Source organism: Mustela erminea, chromosome 10 (genome assembly GCF_009829155.1).
Source record: "Mustela erminea isolate mMusErm1 chromosome 10, mMusErm1.Pri, whole genome shotgun sequence".
Classification (NCBI taxonomy): Eukaryota; Metazoa; Chordata; class Mammalia; order Carnivora; family Mustelidae; genus Mustela; species Mustela erminea.
This window is the reverse complement of record NC_045623.1, coordinates 73,323,056-73,342,768: the sequence shown is the minus strand read 5'-3', so window position 1 is coordinate 73,342,768 and position 19,713 is coordinate 73,323,056. Positions and strand designations below refer to the sequence as shown.

The 19,713-nt window shown below is 47.7% G+C and overlaps 1 protein-coding gene across 9 annotated transcripts in view; it reads right to left on the bottom strand.

Annotated features, from left to right (window-relative positions):
* MKNK1 (MAPK interacting serine/threonine kinase 1) overlaps nt 1-19,713 on the bottom strand; it is a 42,476-nt gene that overhangs the window by 958 nt on the left and 21,805 nt on the right. For 8 of the 9 annotated variants that reach the window (XM_032303056.1, XM_032303055.1, XM_032303060.1 and 5 more), the window contains exons 5-12: nt 16,841-16,920; nt 15,207-15,280; nt 11,950-12,054; nt 8,519-8,574; nt 4,907-5,002; nt 3,013-3,207; nt 2,166-2,330; nt 1,147-1,190 (exon numbers count right to left, since the gene is read on the bottom strand). In XM_032303056.1, the coding sequence (XP_032158947.1) occupies nt 1,147-1,190; nt 2,166-2,330; nt 3,013-3,207; nt 4,907-5,002; nt 8,519-8,574; nt 11,950-12,054; nt 15,207-15,280; nt 16,841-16,920 (815 nt within the window). The remainder of the gene's footprint in view (nt 1-1,146; nt 1,191-2,165; nt 2,331-3,012; nt 3,208-4,906; nt 5,003-8,518; nt 8,575-11,949; nt 12,055-15,206; nt 15,281-16,840; nt 16,921-19,713) is intronic. The other variant, XM_032303059.1, reaches the window with a different exon arrangement.

The following is a 19,713-nucleotide window of genomic DNA, read 5'->3' as shown; positions in this document are numbered from 1 at the left end:
CCCAGGGAAGTCATTCTTGCCCAGGTTTGGAATCTGATTTCACTGAGGCTGGAATGGCTTTTAGCCTCAACTATAGTCCTTGGACTTAGGAGTTGGGACAAATGCCCCCTTCTATTCCGAGCACCCCGCTCTGCACTCCCATGCTCTGTACCCAGCTCTCCCAAAGGGCTGGGCACATGAAGCGCCCACTTGTGTATCCCCCTCTCCCATCAGGGCAGGGAGCTCCAAGAGCAAGGGCTGTGCCTTTGCGTCTATATCCCTGGGGCCCAGCCCAGGGCAAGCCTACAGCAGGCACTGCGGTTTGCCAAAAAACATCTCGTAGAGTAGATCTAGAGAGTCAGGTAGGGTTGCCCTGGGCAGCAGCACTCCGGCTCACCCCAGTGGCGACTACAGATACATAAGTTTCCCTGTGAAACTCCCAGCACCCCATCATCAGGTGGCCCCCTGGCAGGGTTCCCACGGTGTGGTACCTCAGTCCTCTGGGAATAGGGCAGTGCTACCAGGGGTATGGTCTAGTGTTAAAAGGCACTGGAGTCAAACAGATACAGGTTCAATGTCCAACTCCCAAAGGCAACTGTGCAGCCCTGAGGGAGAAACTTCAATCTCTCTATTCTTGGGTTTTCTCATCCATAAAATGGGATAATAGGAACAACTCTCTTTTAAATTGATCATAAAGAGTATGAATAGAAGCTCTGTAAAGCCCTTAGCGCCGGATCTGGCACGTAGTATGCATTTACTATAGAGCAGCCATTACTATTACTGTCTAGGGGTGATGGGACAATTGGTCCAGTTGCCTCACAGCGACCCTTCCTGCTACAGACACCAAACCGCAGCAGCAGAAAGGAACCTTGGGGTGAATAACCTAAAGATAAGGTCTTTGGGCTATAAATGGTGATTTCTAGTTAGATGCAAGCAGATATGGAAACAGTTATTTTCTCCTGCAAACAGCATCTGAGGGGCCTTGAAGGAGTGGGATGGTAGAGGAAGGGCCGCGCTAAGAAGGCAGGCCGGGGAGCCCCTTCAGGAGGACGACACCTGAGCCTAGAGTTAGGCTCCCTGTCCCCCCCTCACCCCAGTGTGGCTGAGAGTTTGAGGGAAAGTCAAAGCCAAAGAAAGAAGGGCATCAGGTGTGGTTGGAGCATTTACCTCTGGAGGACTTGCGGCGTGGGGAGTCCCCTTTCTGGAGCTTGCTAGAATGGGAAGGACAGATGTGGGGGTAAGCAATGCTCCCTCCTTTAGGAGCTGCCCGACCCACACCAGTGCAGAGTGGGTAGGCTACTAGAGATTCCTGGCCCAGCACAGACACTTGGCCAAGCTTGCCTGCAGGGTCAGACCCTCCAAGGAGAGAGTAAGAAAGGACAGTTTGAGCCCAGCTGACTCTGCCAGGAGACTCACTCCCTTTGCCTGGCAAAGTCTTCTTTATCCTCTGAGACCCAGCTCGAGGGTCACTTCTGAGAAGCATTCATTCTCCCACCCCTGCCACCTCCCTACCCCTGTCCAAGCAGAGGTGTGCATCCTTTTGTGCCCCCAGCACTTTTGATAAGCTTTTGTTACACTATCCCATAATTTACTGCCTTGTCTCCCCCTCCGCATTAGAGTAAGAAGACAGGGATTGGGTCTTAATCATCCCGGTATCGCCAGAGTCTGGCATGGGGTAGGTGCTCAGTAAAGTTAGCAGCTCTTGGGTGGCTAGCAATCAGCCACTCAGAGGTTTCTAGATTGGGTCCCCCACTGTAACATGGGGCTGGCAATGTTTGCTTCCTTCCACTGGAAGGGTCACTGAGGCTGGCTAGGGCCTGACAGGCCAATGACACAGGCCCCAAATGCCAATACCAGGCTGCTTCCAAGCCTGTGTGCCTCTGCCAATGGTAGGATGCATGTGCCAACCCCCCAGAGGCCTCTGGTCATTCCCAAGCAGCATGGGTCAGTTAGAAGTCTAGTCCTAGGCCAAGGTTAGTGCCAAGTCTACGACCCATAAGGGGATCCTTCAGGGGCTACGTCAATGGCCAGTTCACTCTACATGGGCAGGAACTGAAGCTGGTCTCCCTCCAGCTGAGGTCAGCCCCCTGGGCTGCTGTCTAGTACTTGCTACTTACTCTAAAAGCTTCCTCCCCGCCACGCTACAGGCCTGGGGAGGTGGACTGCCGCCTCCCCGGGTTACTCACCCCCTGCACCCAGGGGTGCTGCAGAACTTGGGCAGCACTCAGTCTCTGCTTTGCATCTCGAACCAGGAGCTTAGAGATGAGGTCTTTGGCCTCGCTGGAGATGTGTGCCCAGTCCTTGTCAGGAAACTCATACTTGCCTTCCTGGATGCTCTCGAACAGCTTGTTCTAGGTAAAGAAGATTCCTCCTGAAGCCACACTACCACGGAATAAGCAGAATGTACCTGCCATTGGTTTGGTCACCCTGGGTCCCCTTGGTTTCAGCTGGAGCTGCAGCTCATGGCTTGGGGATGCCAGAGGCCAGGGCCCTTCCCAGCTCCCCACTCCCTGCTAAGTCATCAGACCACACAGAATGCCCATCGGGCAGGGATGGCTATGCTACTTGGAGGGTGGGTGACACGTGGCAAATGCCAACTAGGAACACAGCCCCAATTCCTCAGCACTTCACACAGGGGCCCCACAAATGGGCCCCTGGCATCCTGTAAGGTTTCAGCTGCCCCTACCGCCAACCTTACACTTCTACTCCTCTTCCTTGTACCTACGCAGTTGTCTCACACCTCCTTGTCTTGGCTGGTGTGGCCATCCCTGCTTGGATTTCTTGGGCAAAACTCAGATTTGCAGGTTCCGCTCTTACAACTCTCCCCTAAACTCCCAGCTAAGCCTCCTGTCTCTCTCTCAGCCTGTCGTCAGCCTTTGGACAGAAGGGGGAAGGGGCATTAGGGACCCTCTTCTGGAGCAGAAACACCTCCAGCCCAGTCTTTTTGGGCATCCCCCCCAAGCACACTCCCGCCCCCCCACCCCCCGCCAATGTCAGCAGGCCCTGTGCAGTGGGCCCCCAAGCTGCGCTTACCTGGCACACCCTGCAGACCTCTCCCCGGTCCCAGCCACAATCGGTCCCACAGTGACCTACGAAGGGGGGGTAGCCGCTCAGCATGATGTAGAGGACCACGCCCAGGCTCCACAGGTCACAGCGCTTGTCATAAAAGGTGGCCTCATCCCTGAAGACCTCCACCACCTCCGGGGCCATGTACTCTGCAGAACCACACTGTGGGGGCCAAGGTTGGGAGGGGAAATGGCAGAGAAGAGAGAGGCTTAGTCACAGGGAGAGGAGATGGCCAAGGGCAGAATGTGATGATGACACTTGAGCAGCATGGGGCCGCAGAGCAAGGAGCTGCCAGGAAAGCCGGCCAGAGGGTTCACCTGATACCACCAACGCACTTCGAGGAGGTGGGCTAACTGAGTGTTTGTAAACGGAGTCCTAGAGTTCCCCACGGTCCACATGACCAGTTCCAGGTCACCTTCCTATCTTTCCAGGTCCTTCTCCAGTAGGTTGCAGGTCAAGGAGCTGCAGGAATCTCTGCCTCAGCTCTCTGCATTCACTTCATGTACAGGAGCTTCAACAGACCAGGGGCACGGCTCTGGGAAGGGCTCTGTGGACATCTGATCCCAAAAGCAAGGAATTCTTTTTTTTTTCTTTTCCTTTTTTTAAATCGTAAGTAGGCTCCATGCCTGGCACGGGGCTTGAATTCACAACCCTGAGGTTAAGATCCAAGCTGAGATCAAGAGTTGGATGCTTAACTGACTGAGCAACCCAGGTGCCTCCAAAAGAGAAGGAGTTCTTAAAAATGAAGTCCTGCCAAGCTTCTCTGCCAGCTTGGAGGTATAAGGAGGTAAAAGAGGTATAAGGATTCAGAATTAAGAGTCCGTCCAACCTGGAAGAGCTCTTAGAACAAATCCAATCTCCCTGCTTCTCCCATTTATAGATGGGAAAACCAAGGATGAGGAGGGGGTAGGGATCTGGTTCCAGCACACCAGTGGTAAACCAGTACATTCAGGACTTCTTCCTTTCATCCTTGCATAGAAGATGCTGATAAAAACAAAACAAATTCTTTTTGCTCCCATCTTCCTTATTGCAGGCTTGCCAAGAGATACCTCCCTGGCCCCCAACATACACAACTAATTAGATGGAAATACAGGAAGTGGAGAAAGGACATTTTCCGTGTTACTGGCAATTAGAGTTAATGATTTTGAGAACAAGGTACCTCAGTGTAGTAGAAGCTAATACAGAAACATTTCTAATAATGTCAATTAGATAAGACATGAGCATACTGAAATGCATGTCTTAAAAAAGGTTATTAGGAAAATTCACTTATGAAGCATGCAAATCTCAAAAGATTCATATTAATTTTAGTACACTGGGTATGTGCAAGAGCTGTCTTAGGAAGAACAGCTCCCACCTGCACATCTGGGCATGAAATATGAAGTGAAGGAAGCAGCAGGATAACTTAGGCAAGTGATCCTACACGTAGAGAGCTGGGACCTCTCAGTTCTGGCCACAGAGAGACCACACTCCCCCTTTCCATCACAGGGTGATGCGTTGAGACGCCGCTAGGGAGGGCGGGACTCAGAGCTGTTGTGCGCTCACGTGCAAAGGGATGGCCTGGGATACTGTCTGTCTTTACCTGGGTCAGGAGTCAGGGCTCAGCCTGTCCCACAGATATAATTTGTCTCACTACTGGCAGAGAACCTGCCCTGAACAAAAAGCTCTCATGTCAGTTTCATTAGCAACTAAGCACTGACAGGGAGGGGGTGGCTCACAAAGCAGGCGCCAGATGACAACTCAGGCAGAAACCCTCGGTTTTCCTTCCTTAGCTCTCTGTTCTGGACTCCAGCCTTGGGTTGGGGGTACTCCAAGGGCACAGGAGCCCTGAAGGAGGTGGTACAGGGAGCTCAGCCATACATACTGGAGTGGTCAGCTCTGGTGTGGTTATGGGGGTGCAGGAGTTGTTCAATTTCACCCCGCTGCCCAAGTCAAAGTCACAGATTTTCACTGGAGACACCTGAAAAGGACAGCAAAAAGCAAAGATCACAAATATAAGAAACCCAAGGGCAAGAGGAGACCAATGTGAGTGCGACACAGTCACTCACCATCCCTCAGTCCTTCCCCTTTCACTCAATGGCTCTTGCTCATGCGTGTGCACACACGCACACATGCGCACACACACACTCTCGCACGCTCTCATTCTATGGCTGCCATGCCAAAGCCCAGCTTTATCTGCCACATCATGTTTACTCTCCTTGGGTTAACTAGAAATCACCTGAGGATTTACCCTAAGGCGTCCTCTGCACCACACTCTTTCCTCACTTCCTAAGAGAAAATGTGCGTGCTACATGGTGTCAGACTGCTGTGCACTAAATAAAATGAGCAGCAAACCTAGGGAAATTTTGCCCACAAATGACAAATGACAGTGTAGGCTGCAGAATCAGAGAAGTAAGTATGTATTCCTGAAAGACTCCTGGTGGCCCATTCAGTGGGGGGCTCCACCTCAGGTGGCTTGGGGTGACCAACTCATCTCTGCTTGCTTGGGACTTTGTTGGTTGCAGCACTGAAAGCTGTGTATCCTGGGAAACCCCTTGGGCCCCAGCAAACTGGGAGGGCTAGTCACCCAAACTGGATGTTGCCCCTGAAACCATAGACAGCATGAGTCATCTCTGGAGCCGAGTGGGAGGGTACCTCGTGTGCCTGCCAGAGAACAGCCTGCGTGGTGGAAGCAGCACAGTGAGCCCCTCAAACATGCTGGTTGTGGGAGTCCCAGCTCAACCGCCGCCCTGCTGGGGAAGCCGACCATCTCTCAACTTCCCTTCCTTCCTTTATTCCCCTCTCCCTTCCTCCTCCTTCTCTCTCTTATACCATTCTTTTTCACTTAGTCTCTTTTTTTTTTATTGTGATAAAACATATATAATGTAAAATAATCCACTTTAGCCATTTTTGAATGTATAATTCCGTGGCACTAATTACAACCATCCCAGTATCTGTTTCTGAAACTTTTCCGTCATCCCAAAAGGAAACCATGAGGTAGAAACTCCCCATTCTCCCCTCTCCCCAGTAACATTTCATCTATTTTCCATCTGTAAGAATTTGGCCATTTCAGTTATTTCATTAAGTGGAATCACGCAGTATCTGGCTTTTTGTGTCTGGCTTATTTCACTGAGCATACAGTTTGCAAGTTTCGTCCATGGAAAAGCATGGATCAGAACTTCCAACTATGGTGTGGCTGAACAATATTTCATTGTATGGGGGGATCAGATTTTGTTTATCCATTTACCTGCTGAGAGGCACTTAGGTTGTTTCTAGCTTTGGCTGTTGTGAATAATGCTTCCATGAACACTGATGTTCAAGTTCAAGCCTCTGTTTTCAATTCTTTTGGGTATATACATAAATGTGGAACTGCTGAATGGTGTGGTAATCCTGTTTAGCTCAGTGAGGAGCTGCCACACTGCTCCACCGTGGCCACATCATTTCCAGTCCCCACCGGCAGTGGACTCCGATTTCTCCACAGCCTCATCAGCATTTGCTCTTCTCTAGCTTTTTCTTCTTTTTATAATTCTAACCATCCTAGAAGCTGTGAGGTGGTGTCTAATGATTTTTTAAAAAGATTTTATTTATTTATTTGAGAGAGAGACAGAGAGAAAGAGAGAGAGAGAGAGACAGAGAGAGCATGAGCAGGGGGAGGGGCAGAGGGAGAAGGAGACTCCTGGCTGAGCAGGAAGCCCAATGTTAAGTTAATACCAGGACCCTGGGATCATGACTTGAGCCAAAAGGCAGATGCTTAATCGACTCAGCCACCGAGGTGCCCCTAATGGTGGTTTTGATCAACAATTTCCCTAATGACCAAGGATGTTGAGCATCTTTTCATATGCTATTGGTCATTTGTATACTTTTTTTGGGGAAATGTCTATTCAAGTTCTTTGCCCATTTTTATTTTTTTAAAGATTTTATTTATTTATTTGACAGAAAGAGACGCAGCAAGAGAGGGAACACAAGCAGTAGGAGTGGGAGAGAGAGAAGCAGGCTTCCCGCTGAGCAGGGAGCCCGATGTGTGGCTTGATCCCAGGACCCCGATGTAGGGCTCAATCCCAGGACCCTGGGATCATGACATGACATGAGCCGCTTAACGACTGAGCCACCCAGGCACCCATTTTGCCCATTTTAAAAACTGGGTTATCTTTCTGATGTTGAGTTTTAGAAGTTCTTTATATTTTGGATATTAAACCTCTATCAGATATATGCTTTGCAAATACTTTCTCCCATTCTGTGGCTTATCTTTTCATTTCCTGGATAATGTCTTTTGATGCTTGGCTGCTCTTAGTTTTAGTTTTTCAACCACAGAAAAGGGGCAGTAAACCTGAGCCAATAAGATCAAATGAAAGGACAAAAGCCATAAAAGCATCTTGTGAACTGGAGGCAAGATAGAAGATCAGAGCATCTGTGGAGTTCTGGCACCAGATTACATTAGTTTTAATCTGTACCCTATTACTTATCAGCCGAGGGCCTTTGGGCAGGCTTCATAATCTACCTGAGCTTCACTTCTGTCATCCATACGATGAGAATAGTAATAGTACCTACCTCATGAGATTTTATAAATACTTAATAAAATAAGTATAAGTGCCTGGCACAATGTAAGCACTCAAGAAATGTTAACTATAATTATTATTAATAATCATAATGATAATGGTGACAAATTATAAAGTCTTATGCCAGAGCCACTGACAGGAAGTCACAAGATCTTATCTGAGCTAATGAATTACTACTCCCCACAAAAGAGCTGTAAGGAGCAGCTGACACATTCACTTGCAGCCGTTTCTATTTATGGGCTGTCCCTTAATTCAGACCGACAGGGTGTACATACACACACAGCCAGTGTACATACACACACAGCCAGCAGAACCACCAGGGCCTCAAACCCTCCAAACAAACAGAGAGCTTGTCAAATTCTTACATGTTTATGGAAGTACGGACACTTCCATTTAGTAGGAGCTTAAGGTAAAGTTTACAATAGGTTGCATCTATTTAACACCCAGTATCCATGTTTGCTTTTTAATGGGCACCTTTGGAAATAAAAATGGAAACAAGAAACCCTTTCCAGGAACTTGCTTCCTAATTATTATGTCAAGTGCTAGGCACCAGCTGGCATATATACCATAGCATAAACATCTTTTTTAGGCAAAGATTTACTTCACAGAAGACTGAGTTGTTGTCTATGTCTCATAACAACTGCTCAACAGACAGGTGCACTGGGCTAGAAAACATTCATTTTGTGCAGTTCTCATGTATTTTACAAACTCTTAGGTGTAAGCCAATCACACTGTTGATAAAGAGCAAAGAAGAGACAGGGATTAATCCGATTTGGAATGCAGAAACACTACACGTTGGGTCTGACATTCTCACGTGTCCATAATAATCAGGGCAGGTTGGTACCTGCAGCTGGGAGAGCTGCTAACGACCTAACTGCAAGTAGACGTGGCTTCCCCACCTCGGTGTGAACTGTGTACCCCAACAAGTCAGCCTTCAGTACCTTTTCTGGAGACTCACACAATATATTTTCTGGCTTCAGATCGCGGTGAGCGATGCCTGAAATGACAGAGAGCAAAGAAATGGTTAACATACGCACATAATTATCAAACATTCCACACACAATTAATTTTTTCCAAATGCTGTTGTTCGCAGATTAATTCCCAATTATGGTACATTAAAAAATCAACGAGCTGCAGGAGTCAGAAGTAACCAGAGACGAACCAAAAGCACAGTTGATTCTGCAAGTTCTTTTGAAGCCGAAGCTTTACAAGTGAGGCAGGAATAAGAAGAAGGCTAAATGAATCCCAGCTAGTTGGCCTCTCAGCACTGCAGTGACAACCAAGAATAAGAAGCCTAATATGAAACAGAGCCAAGAGCCCTGCCAAAGGCCATGCTTGGAACTGCAATGCAGAAATAATCAGTGCCTTGTTTAAGAGCATCTCAGGGGGCTAAAGCTGCTCTACCTCATTTCTTCTTGTGTGGCCGACTTAGAAAAAAAAATGATTCCCTGGGTGGGACTCCCTGCATGTTCAGAGCACCAAGCGTTAGTTAACAAATCTTCCAAAGCTTGTCCGATCCCCTTCGCACCTGCTCTGCATTTTCAAGACAGTCCTGTCGGAAGCACAGCAAGGAATGCTTTGGCTCCAGGGTGCTGTTCTTAAGAGACACCTCCCTCCCCTGCATTCTGACCAGACCTCCTAAAGGAGCCCGCAGACGGCAGCTTACTCCATGAGGGGTTAAAAGCTGGTAACCTGGCCAAGAAGGCCCCTGGGGGGTGGGGAACCACCTTCTGACCAAAGACACGGACAGAGAACCAACTCATAAAGTGTGGTGGACACTGGTACTCCATCCCTCTTGCCTCCTGCAGAATGCACAGTGCAGAGACAGAGGGGCCGGAAGGTTGAGCAAGAACCAAACAGCTAGTGCTCAGAAGTCCTACAAAGTAGCAGAATTTTCATGGAGTCACAGGGAAAAGCAGAACCTGCTTTCCTAAAACTCCCTCAATGACCAACTTCTCAGGCCTCTCTCCGATTCCCCGCCAGGAGGCACTTTGCCAGGGAGGGAAAACCTGAGCTCCAGCAGGCTAAGTAACTTCATCAGTCACCTAATTGAGTAAGAACCCAGAGCAACTCAGTCTAGGCTGTACAAATTGAGTCGGGCTGCAGCCTGCTGCACTAAAAGTGAAAGATATTTTCCATTACAGCAAGTGCTCCCACAGAAGGATCATGAGCCACACATGGAGCCTTGCTCTCCAAATAGGTGCCGATGGCCCAGCCTGAGAACTGAGCGCCATGCCGGGATAATGGGCCTGCCTCTGCGAGCACGCCAGCCATCGAGCTGCTCCGCTTCATTTCCCAGAGGTTAAGCTGCAGCGTGTCCAGTATTTAAAAGTGTGGAACTTGTTTCCAGGCTGACCCATTCCTGCCCAATCCATCTTCCCAGTGTGAAGTTATTTAGAAAACAGCGAAGTTCAGCTAGAAATTGTTTTTCATCCCAACTTCAAGTCACAGAGGCACCTGGTTGGCTAGATGCTGGCAAGTACTTCAGAACTCCAAACACACATACCAGCTCTGTTCCCTTTAGTCCGCCTTCTACAAAATAAATAAATAAATAATAAAACTGCCTCTGCCCCCCTCTAAGGTATGGGTCTTGCAAAAAGTGTGACCCAGTTTTGCAATCTGCAGAGGTAGCTCGGGGAACAGTTGTAAATCTTTGTCAAGCAGGTGTTACCTACATGCATCCTGGCTTTCAGAAACAGAACTAGTGCTATTCATCATGCTGGGGAAAGTACAGACACCCCTTCTAGGAACTTTCGTCCCATGTGCAAGTCAGGCGCCCAGCACGGCCACTGTTTGCGTGCAGGTGTCCCTTCAGCAGTAGGAGGAAACAACGTAGGACCAGCGAGGCTGAGCTCCCCACACCACGTGCCCTCCTCTCCCAGCGTGCACTACGCTGTGGGCCCAAGGCAAGATGTGTGCCCACCATGCCTGCAAGTGGTCTGGAGTGCTCACAACCTATGTGGCCGGCCAATATCCACAATGCGGAAGAGAGCAGAGCTAAGTCAGCAACTATTCAATCCACCCCCGCCCCTCACCAGACAGAAGGCTTTATTTTAAGAATATTAATACTAGGAATGAAAATGCTTCCTGTTTGGTGGGGGGATCAGGGTGGAGGAAGGAAGGAACACTCCTGCAGAGCTTTTATGTGCCGGGCCCTGTGCCCCAACTGCGTTATACACACACGATTCATCCACAGGCTTACACAGCTCCACAAGCGAGTGACGACAGTGCTGCACATGAACCAGAGCAGCACTTACTACCGCTGATGACATAATTCTTTCTCTGTTCACCCTAACTCTGTGGGTAGACATTACTACCGAGAGGGCACACAGCTGATGAAAAGGTAACGCCAGAATTCATTTTTCCATGGCACTGCTGTAAGGCACGTTTTAAAAAGGTAACCATCAGGGGCACCTGGGTGGCTCAGTGGGTTAAAGCCTCTGCCTTCGGCTCAGGTCGTGATCCCAGGGTCCTGGGATCGAGCCCCACATTGGGCTCTCTGCTCAGCAGGGAGCCTGCTTTGCCCTTTCTCTCTCTCTGCCTACTTGTGATCTCTGTCAAATAAATAAATAAAATCTTTAAAAAAATAAATAAAAATAAAAAGGTAACCATCAGATATATTTTTGGAAAGACAAAAACAATTTGTAAAAAGATTTAATTCACTATAAAAATCCTTAAACAATCAGTCTAGATAAGGGACTTGTAAACTGAGCGTAAATCGGACAACAGCAGCCTGCAATCTACCATCATGATGTTCAACAGACACCTCAAACTTAACCACATTAGTAGAAAAATGTATTTTTCCATTTATCGTGAACAAGATACAAAATTAGATATATATTATCATGCTGATTTTGAAAGAGAAAGATACAGGTGACATATTTTAAAAGACTAGAAAGGGGGCGCCATGGTGGCTCAGTTGGTTAAGTGTCCGACTCTTGATCTCAGCTCAGGTCTTGATCAGGGGTCCTGAGTTAAAAAAACAAAAACAAAAAACACAAAACACCAAAAACCTAGAAAAAGTAACACCCAAATATTTACACCAGAATAGTATTATGATGAGGCTTGCATCCTCCTAGGACAGGAAAAGGAGATCATCCATACTCACACACTCACTCATCTTATTCATCATGAAATGTACTCTTTTTCCCCCCTGCTCTTTCTCCCCTGTCCCTGCCCTTCTTAAGACTGCCACATCTGCCCACCATCCACATGGGAAGCCCAGAGCCATCCTGGCTTGCTTGCTCACCCTCATGGGTGGGGCTGCCAAGTACACCAGCTCCTGGCCTGGCTCTCTGCCTGGCCTGCCCCTCTCTATCAGTCCCGAGGCTGGCTGTTCCAACCCAATTACCAAGACAAAGGCTTGGTTCACCTTTGGTGTGCAGGAAGTCAAGGGCAGCGGCCACATCCCGCACCACTCGGCTGGCTTCTCGCTCATTGAAGTGCTTCTGCTTCTGGATATGGGCCAGGATGGAGCCTGGGGAGCAGAGGAGACACACAGGTATGGTCTTTTCAGGTCTTAGGAAGCATAACTTCTCAGAGGTCAAGTCTGCTCAAGTTTGGGGTGGGGAAGGAGCCTTATTTATTCAGCACCAAGTATAGTACCTGGCACAAACGAGGTGCCAGCACAAAACTGGAATGAACATGGGGCACCTGGGTGGTTCAGTTGGTTAAGTGTCTGCCTTCAGCTCAGGTCATGATCTGAGGGTCCCGGGATCAAGTACCACATTGGGCTTCTCCCTTCCTCTCTGCCTGCCACTCCCCTTGCTTGTGTTCTCTCTCTCTCACTATCTCTCAACATTAAATAAGTAAATAAAATATAAAAAAAAAAACTGGACTGAACAGAACTGGACTGCCATCTTCTGTACCTGCTCACAATGAGAAAAGGAGAAGGGAGAAAAAACAACTATATGCACGACCAAAAATATTAGTGCCATTGTGGCAGATTTGGCTTTTGAAATAAGAAAGAATTAAAGTGAATCCACATAAGGTTTGGGCAGGGGCCTTACCACAGGAACACTTCCTCTTTTGGTTCTGATCTCAGATCCAAACAAGAGCACAAGCCTTCAAACAGAGGTGCCATGCCTTTAACAGATATGTAAAGGTCTAGGAAAGTCTAGAAAAAGGGGGAAAAGTGCTTTCCCTCTGACTTTCCTATTTCTTATTAATAATAGTATTATTTTGTTGGCAATGGCTAACATTTATGGAGTAGTGACTATGTGCCAGATACTATATAATAATCTTCAAATAGGTTATCTTAGCCTCACCACAACTGTACAAAATAGTTATCCCTGTTCTATAGATGGGGAACCTGAAGTCAAGAATGGATCAGCAACTTGCTCAAGATGACACAGCAGTAAGTGGAGGCATCAGGACTTAAGCCCAGTGAGTCTGGCCTTAGAACCTGTACAGACTACCCCTCAGCTGGACATGTGGTCTGGCTGCTGGGGGCACGGGCTGCACTAAGCCAACCACAGTCTCCTCACCTACTGCAGTGGCTCTGGCCTCAGCAGGGCTGCACTCTAAGCAATACGTTTACAGACAACCCCCAGCATTTTAAATGTAATGTCTTGCTGGTGGCAGGGCAGGGGCATGACCTTATGGCACAGGCATGAGCACATGGCCTGGCTCCATGCGCTCTGTGCTCACAACTGGAAGTCAGTATTTCTGGGCTGAAGAGGTCATTTCTGCATCTTTTTTTTTTTTTTTTAAAGATTTTATTTATTTATTTGACATACACAGAGAGATCACAAGTAGGCAGAGAGGCAGACAGAGAGAGAGAGAGAGAAAGGAGGAAGCAGGCTCCCTGCTGAGCAGAGAGCCTGATGCGGGGCTCAATCCCAGGACCCTGAATTATGACCTGAGCCGAAGGCAGAGGCTTAACCCACTGAGCCACCCAGGGGCCGTCATTTCTACATCTCAAAAATGGCACAGGGGAGCCTGCGCTCAGTCGGTTCAATGTCCGACTCCTGATTTCGGCTCAGGTCATGATCTCGGGGTTATGAGATGGAGCTCTGTTTTCAGCTGGGAGTCTACTTGAGTTTCTCTTTCTCCCTCTGACCCTTTCCCGCTCTCTCTCTCAAATAAATAAATCTTTTTTAAAAATGGCACAAATTTACTTATTGCTAGTTTTTGGCACGGGGAAGGGATGACAGATCTTTCACTTGCCAGATTAAACAATGAAAGGATCACAGCATGCTAGGGATATTCCCAGATAACGGGCTCCTGGCTAGGTCTCACATTTGCTTTACTGTAGTGAGTCTCTTGCTTCCAAATTTATTAAAAGGGCAGACAGACAGTAATATGCTACCTACTTCTAAGATAGCCTTTGGCATGCCCAATAGTTTTTGTTTTTGTTTTTAAAGATTTTATTATTTGACAGAGAGAGATCACAAGTAGGCAGAGAGGGGGGAAGCAGGCTCCCCGCTGAGCAGGGAGCCCAATGCGGGGCTCGATCCCAGGACCCTGAGACCATGACCTGAGCTGAAGGCAGAGGCTTAATCCACTGAGCCACCCAGGCGCCCCATACCCAATAGTTTTAAATTTTATTTATTTATTTGACAGAGAGAGATCACAAGCAGGCAGAGAGGCAGGCAGAGAGAGAGAAGGAAGCAGGCTCCCCGCCAAGCAGAGAGCCCGATGCGGGGCTCGATCCCAGGACCCTGAGATCATGACCTGAGCCGAAGGCAGAGGCTTTAACCCACTGAGCCACCCAGGCGCCCCTACCCAATAGTTTTAATAATATTAATAGCTGACACTTATTGAACCCTTAGTGCCCACGGGGCACTGTGCTAAGCATTTCATCTAAATGATCTCACTGAATCTTCAGAGCTATCGAAAAAGGTATGTGCTGTCATGATCCCTATTTTATAGATGAGAACGCTGTTTAGAAATGTTATATGACTTGCCCAAGGTAACACAACTAGAAAGTGATGGAGCTACACTTAAACCCAGCTTTGCTGGTTTCTAAAGCATGCTCCCTTAACCACCAAATCCTTCCAGGTGGCCCTCCACTCAGCTCCGGATATCCTCTCTAACCTGCACCCTGCAAATCTATCCTTGGGCTGGGTAAGTGACGGTGAGGGCAAGGGCTGTTTAGCCTCTTCTCTGCGTCAGGAAAACAACTTCAGTACACGTTCCAGTGATCACGTATGTGCCTGACAGCAGTAGTGGTGACAGTCAAGAGTGGCATCTTTCCATCCGAAGGACACAAATCTTCAGACCTCCTTTCTATCCTGGGTCTGTGTCCTAAGCCACGGGACCCTCCTTTGCGCTGGTGAGCCTTTCTGGACCTCATAATGTGTGCAAGAGTTTCTACCCCATAATTAATTTAAATAGTGAACAGGTCAAAACAATGGATTGATAAATTGATGACTAAATGTATCTATATGAGTCCTACTACAAGGAGAAGGCATTTATAGAATGCCCACACAGGTGACATTCTAGGTTCTGCAAAATGCTAATTATCATCCTTCCCTCCGGCCTCCCTTCTCCCAAATCAAGGGCAGTTTTAAGTCCTTCATCCTTTTTATTAGCTTGACTCATTTTAGAAGTCTCTGGGATTCATGATGGATGATCACCACCCTGAGTCTTAATCAGAAGTCCAAACACATACTCAACAGTAAGTACCTCCTTGCAGTTTCTCAAAGACCAAGTAAAACCTTGTGTCGTCTTCAAAGAACTCAATCAGCTCCAAAATGTTCCTTAAATAGGAAAAAATACGAGGAAAGGGAAAAAAAGGGAAATGGTATTATATATTAAAGCCCACTTACAAATATACAATGAAAAAAATATACAATGCCCTGTAGCAGGGCAGAAATCAACCTGAAATCAGAATGCTTATTAAAGACCCATGTCTGAGAAGTAGCCAATGGTGTTAGCAAGACTCAGGTCACCTTATCTTTCCATAATGTTCAGTCTCTGGTGTTTTCACCAAGTCTGTGCTGTCAAACCCCAACCCTAAAACCCACTAGGTAGAGTTATAAAAAAGTCCCGGTCACATTAAACTGAATAAAATCTGCAGCCGACTGGAAGCAATTGCGGCTAATAACACTGAATAGTAGGTGTGTGTCCTGGAGGCAAGCAGCAAATAATTACTTGCCCTCCCTCTTGCCCATAAATCACGGGGCAGTATTTACATTGCCTGGAGAAAATGGAAACATCTGTCAAATAGACTTGGGGCCTAACGTGGGCACCGCTAGACCCTAACTGCTAAGCGCTGCTTAATGAAACGGCCACGTTCCCGGCCGCTGTAGCACTTGTGGCCTTCCCCGGTGAGCACTCTCTGTCTGCCTGAGCATTACCGTGCTCTGCCAACAAGGTCGTCTTGTAACTCAGGAGGGAAGCCACCGGCCTGGATATTGGAGGTGTTGGGTTTTTTTTTTTTCTTTTAAAGAACGAAATAAACCAAGTAGAGGCTCTAATGCTCAACTCAGAAGCTGCAGGGCTGAAAATAAAAATCTGTCCCTCATAAAAAAATGCTGACCACTTTGGGAGACACCAGGCTTTTACTAGTGTGAAGGCGTCCAAATAAGATGACTAAAATGGCCTGATTTGAAAGAAGATTGTGGAGGCAGCGCCTGGAGTTAAATCAACAGCAGCCCCCATCCTCCAAGCTTAATGACAAAGCCATCAATACCTGGCCGCTGGCTCCCCGCTGACCCTGCTGTGCAGGGAGGCAGACGGGGAAGCAGAGTCTTAGAGGTGACCCTGATTTAAAGCCACCACGGGAGAACCACTCATTTGGAGCTGGTGGTGAGGCGGCTGAGGCGGGGCGGGAGGCCACCTCGGCCTAGTGGGCCCGCAGAGTACTGCAGCGGGCTTCCGAAGCCTGAGTGGCTGCTGCACATCCACTAACATGCTGGGTGAGGGACACAGCAAGTACCCGTGCTAGCTCACACTGCCCTCATCTAGTCATGAAAAGTGGGCCCGAACAGTATGTACTGGGTAATGCTCAGTCAGCCTTGTTCCCAAGGGCACTTGAAGGAGGGAACCCCATCTTCTCCCAGCCCCTCATTCAGACGGCTCACTCTTTCAGTTTGCCTGGGTTGTTATTCACAATACTTCAGCCTGAACAGAAGCAAAGGCTGCAGCTGCATCTCCTCTCCTCACTCTCTTAAACATGGAAAGACAGAAGGAATCCCCTATGGTTGTGGCCAAGGCACATGAGCTAAATGCTGGGGTCGGAGGTGGTGAGAAATGACCTTTTCTGCAGCTAAGCATCCCCCCAAGAGAAGCAGCAAGTAACCCAAGACTGCACTCACTTGTTTCCTTGACACTGATAGAGCGTCTCCACCTCTCGAAATACCCGACTCCGGCTGTGCCCTGCTTGTTTTTCGATGATCTGTGGAAAAAATAAAATCTGTTATACCCACCTGACCTTGAAACACCTCTCGGCAGGAGCCCTCTGGGCAAATGCAAGGCCCAATTTAGCCCACGTCTGGTTTCAAGCACAAATGTAGCATAGACCTTGGTGACACAGGCGCTGTGACTCAGCCAGCGGCACAGGAGACGGACCCGAGGCTGACCAGCTTGGCTGAGGCCTATTTTGACTCTGGCTAAGCAAATGCTGTGGAAGTCTATGGGGACACCGAGGCAGCCAGCAAGAAGACACAGAACTACCTCTACCTGGCTCCCACCTCAAGGGCATCTCTTCCTGTCGTAAGGGTGAGATTTACAACCTCCACTGAAGGATCTTCCAGGACTGGAGGAGGCAGCAGAGGAACTAGAGCTCCAGGACCCGGCTCAGACCCCACCTCTGCAGCTCTGCGGAGAACGCGCCCTTCGGCAGGCAATGTACTAAGTAACTCAGGTACATAGTCTCGGTTCTTACAACATAATCCCAAAAGACAGCAAGAGGTCAAACATTTTGCCCTCAGCTAGATAAGTGGTAACAGGGTTGGCATTCAAGCCCAGAGCTGCCTTCAAAGCCCTTGCTATCCTAGCACTATCTATGTTCCATCCAGCTTCTTTCAGACAACCTAGAGACATCGTCTCCCATCTATATACCTGGAGATGCTTGGCAAGCAGGAACTGAAGGCATGGGTGAGCCAACGGATGAGCCGGTGGTTTAAGCAAGGACTGGCTAACTCTGTACATCTCCACGGACCCATCAATAGCGCCAGACCATTGCGAGTAGAGTCTGGGGGCAAGTGTTCTGCAGAGCTGGCTCTGCCTTATGGCCCCGCGTACGGAGTGGGCGGCACAGATGATAACACTGTTCTCCTTCATTCCCAGACTGCTGTGTAGAATATTCAAACCACTCCCATGTGTTACAGCATAAATGCCCATGACCAGGTGTAATTTTCTATACAATTCCATGTCTGGCAGTAAACCACGGTGGGCCCACATTCTAAGCAGTCGGAGAAGTGTAGAGCTGGGGCACAGAAGATCTCTAACTTGTTCATTTACCTAGCATTTCAGATCAAAGTCAGGAAGAACCTTCTAGAAGGCAAGCTCTTCAGCAACGACATTATTTTCTCTGCATAAGTAATGGGCTCCTGCTATCAGAGGTCAGGGAGCAGAACATGGACAATTATTTGAGGAGATCTGGGAGAAATTCAGGACCATCCTGAAGTTCCATTTCAACACTGAGACTCTAGGATTCATCATTTGGATGCCTATAGGGAAGCCCTAATAAAATCAAATATTGTGAGGGCATGCTGGGTGAAGTAGCCCGTCTTTAGGGAGCTTCCAAAGGACAGGAGAGATATGAGATGTGGGCTGAACTGCTCAAATCAAAGAATTACCAACCCATGGTTTGGTGTTTGCACCAAAAATGCCCAGGGGCACAGAGGGCCAGGTTTTCCTCTTATGATCCAAACCTGAAGAAATAGGTCTGGACAGATGTATAAATGTCCCAAACCTTTGAAAATCAACTTATATTTGTAGCTCATTACTACACTTAAGCATATTTTTAAAAAATTACTTGTAATTTATACTCAAGTTTCCAAAAAGGAATTGAGGTAGTACTTTTTGTTACCATATGAAGCAAAACTCCAGCAAAAAAGGGAATGTGACTTAGCAGAAGTATTCTCCTTTATTAGTCCATAGCTGGGACTATGGCCAGTTGGTTAAAAAAAGAAACACTTCTTTCAGGAGCCACTTTGGCTGGGTTTGCCTGTATGAGGCAGCGCTTAGACCTGAGGGCTCAGGTAGATGATATGAAATACATTCGACTTGCTTCCTTAGATTTAATGAGACCTTGTTTCTAGATCAGTGATTCCCAAACTTGGGTGGGTATAAGAATCACTGGCAAACGAGGTAAAAACACAAAGACCCAGGCCCTACCCTCTATCAAGAAAACTGGGTCTCTGTGCTATTAGCTCTCTAGATGATTCTGATCCATGCTGAATGTAAAGTGGCCACACATCAGGGCTTCTCTAGCTTCAGCAAGCGTCAGAATCACTTGGGAGATCTGGCTAAAATCATATTGCTGGGCCCATCTCTGGTTTCTGACTCAGGAGGTCTGGGAGAGGGCCAGATAATTCATACTTATGACAAGTTCCCAGGCAATGCTGATGCTGCTGGTGCAGGAACCACACTTTGAGAACCAGTGCTCCAGATCCACCTCTTCCTCCGTGTGGAGCTGGCAAACAGAAGCACAGATGGGGAGAGTGAGCCACTGCGAGGTATGCCACAAGGAGCCACCTCTCTGCTCCAGAGCTGAATGCTCAGCCCTCATTATGATACTGTACATCACTTTACAGCATTGTGTAACTGGTAGTGTTTCTACTTCTACCAGTTCATTTTTATTTTTTTATATATTTTTTTATTTTTAATTTTTATCTTTATAACCACTCCCCTGAAATAGGAAAGCTAGGTATTGTTATCCTCATTTTAGAGATGTGGGAACTAAGGCTTAAGGAGATTCAGCAACTTGCCCAAAGTCAGGTAGTAGTCTGGTAAAACAGAGATGTGCCTTCTCATTCCAAATCTGGCTGTCTACTCCCTGACGTTTACTCCATTTTTCAGAATAAGACACAGCAGCTTACTATCAGCCAGTTATGGTTCTAAGCACTTTACATATATTCTATCCCCATGTCAATGCTCTAAATCTTCTATGATTACACCCATTTTACAGAGAAGGAAACTGAAGGACAGAAGTGTTAAGTAACTTGCCCAATGTTACACAGCA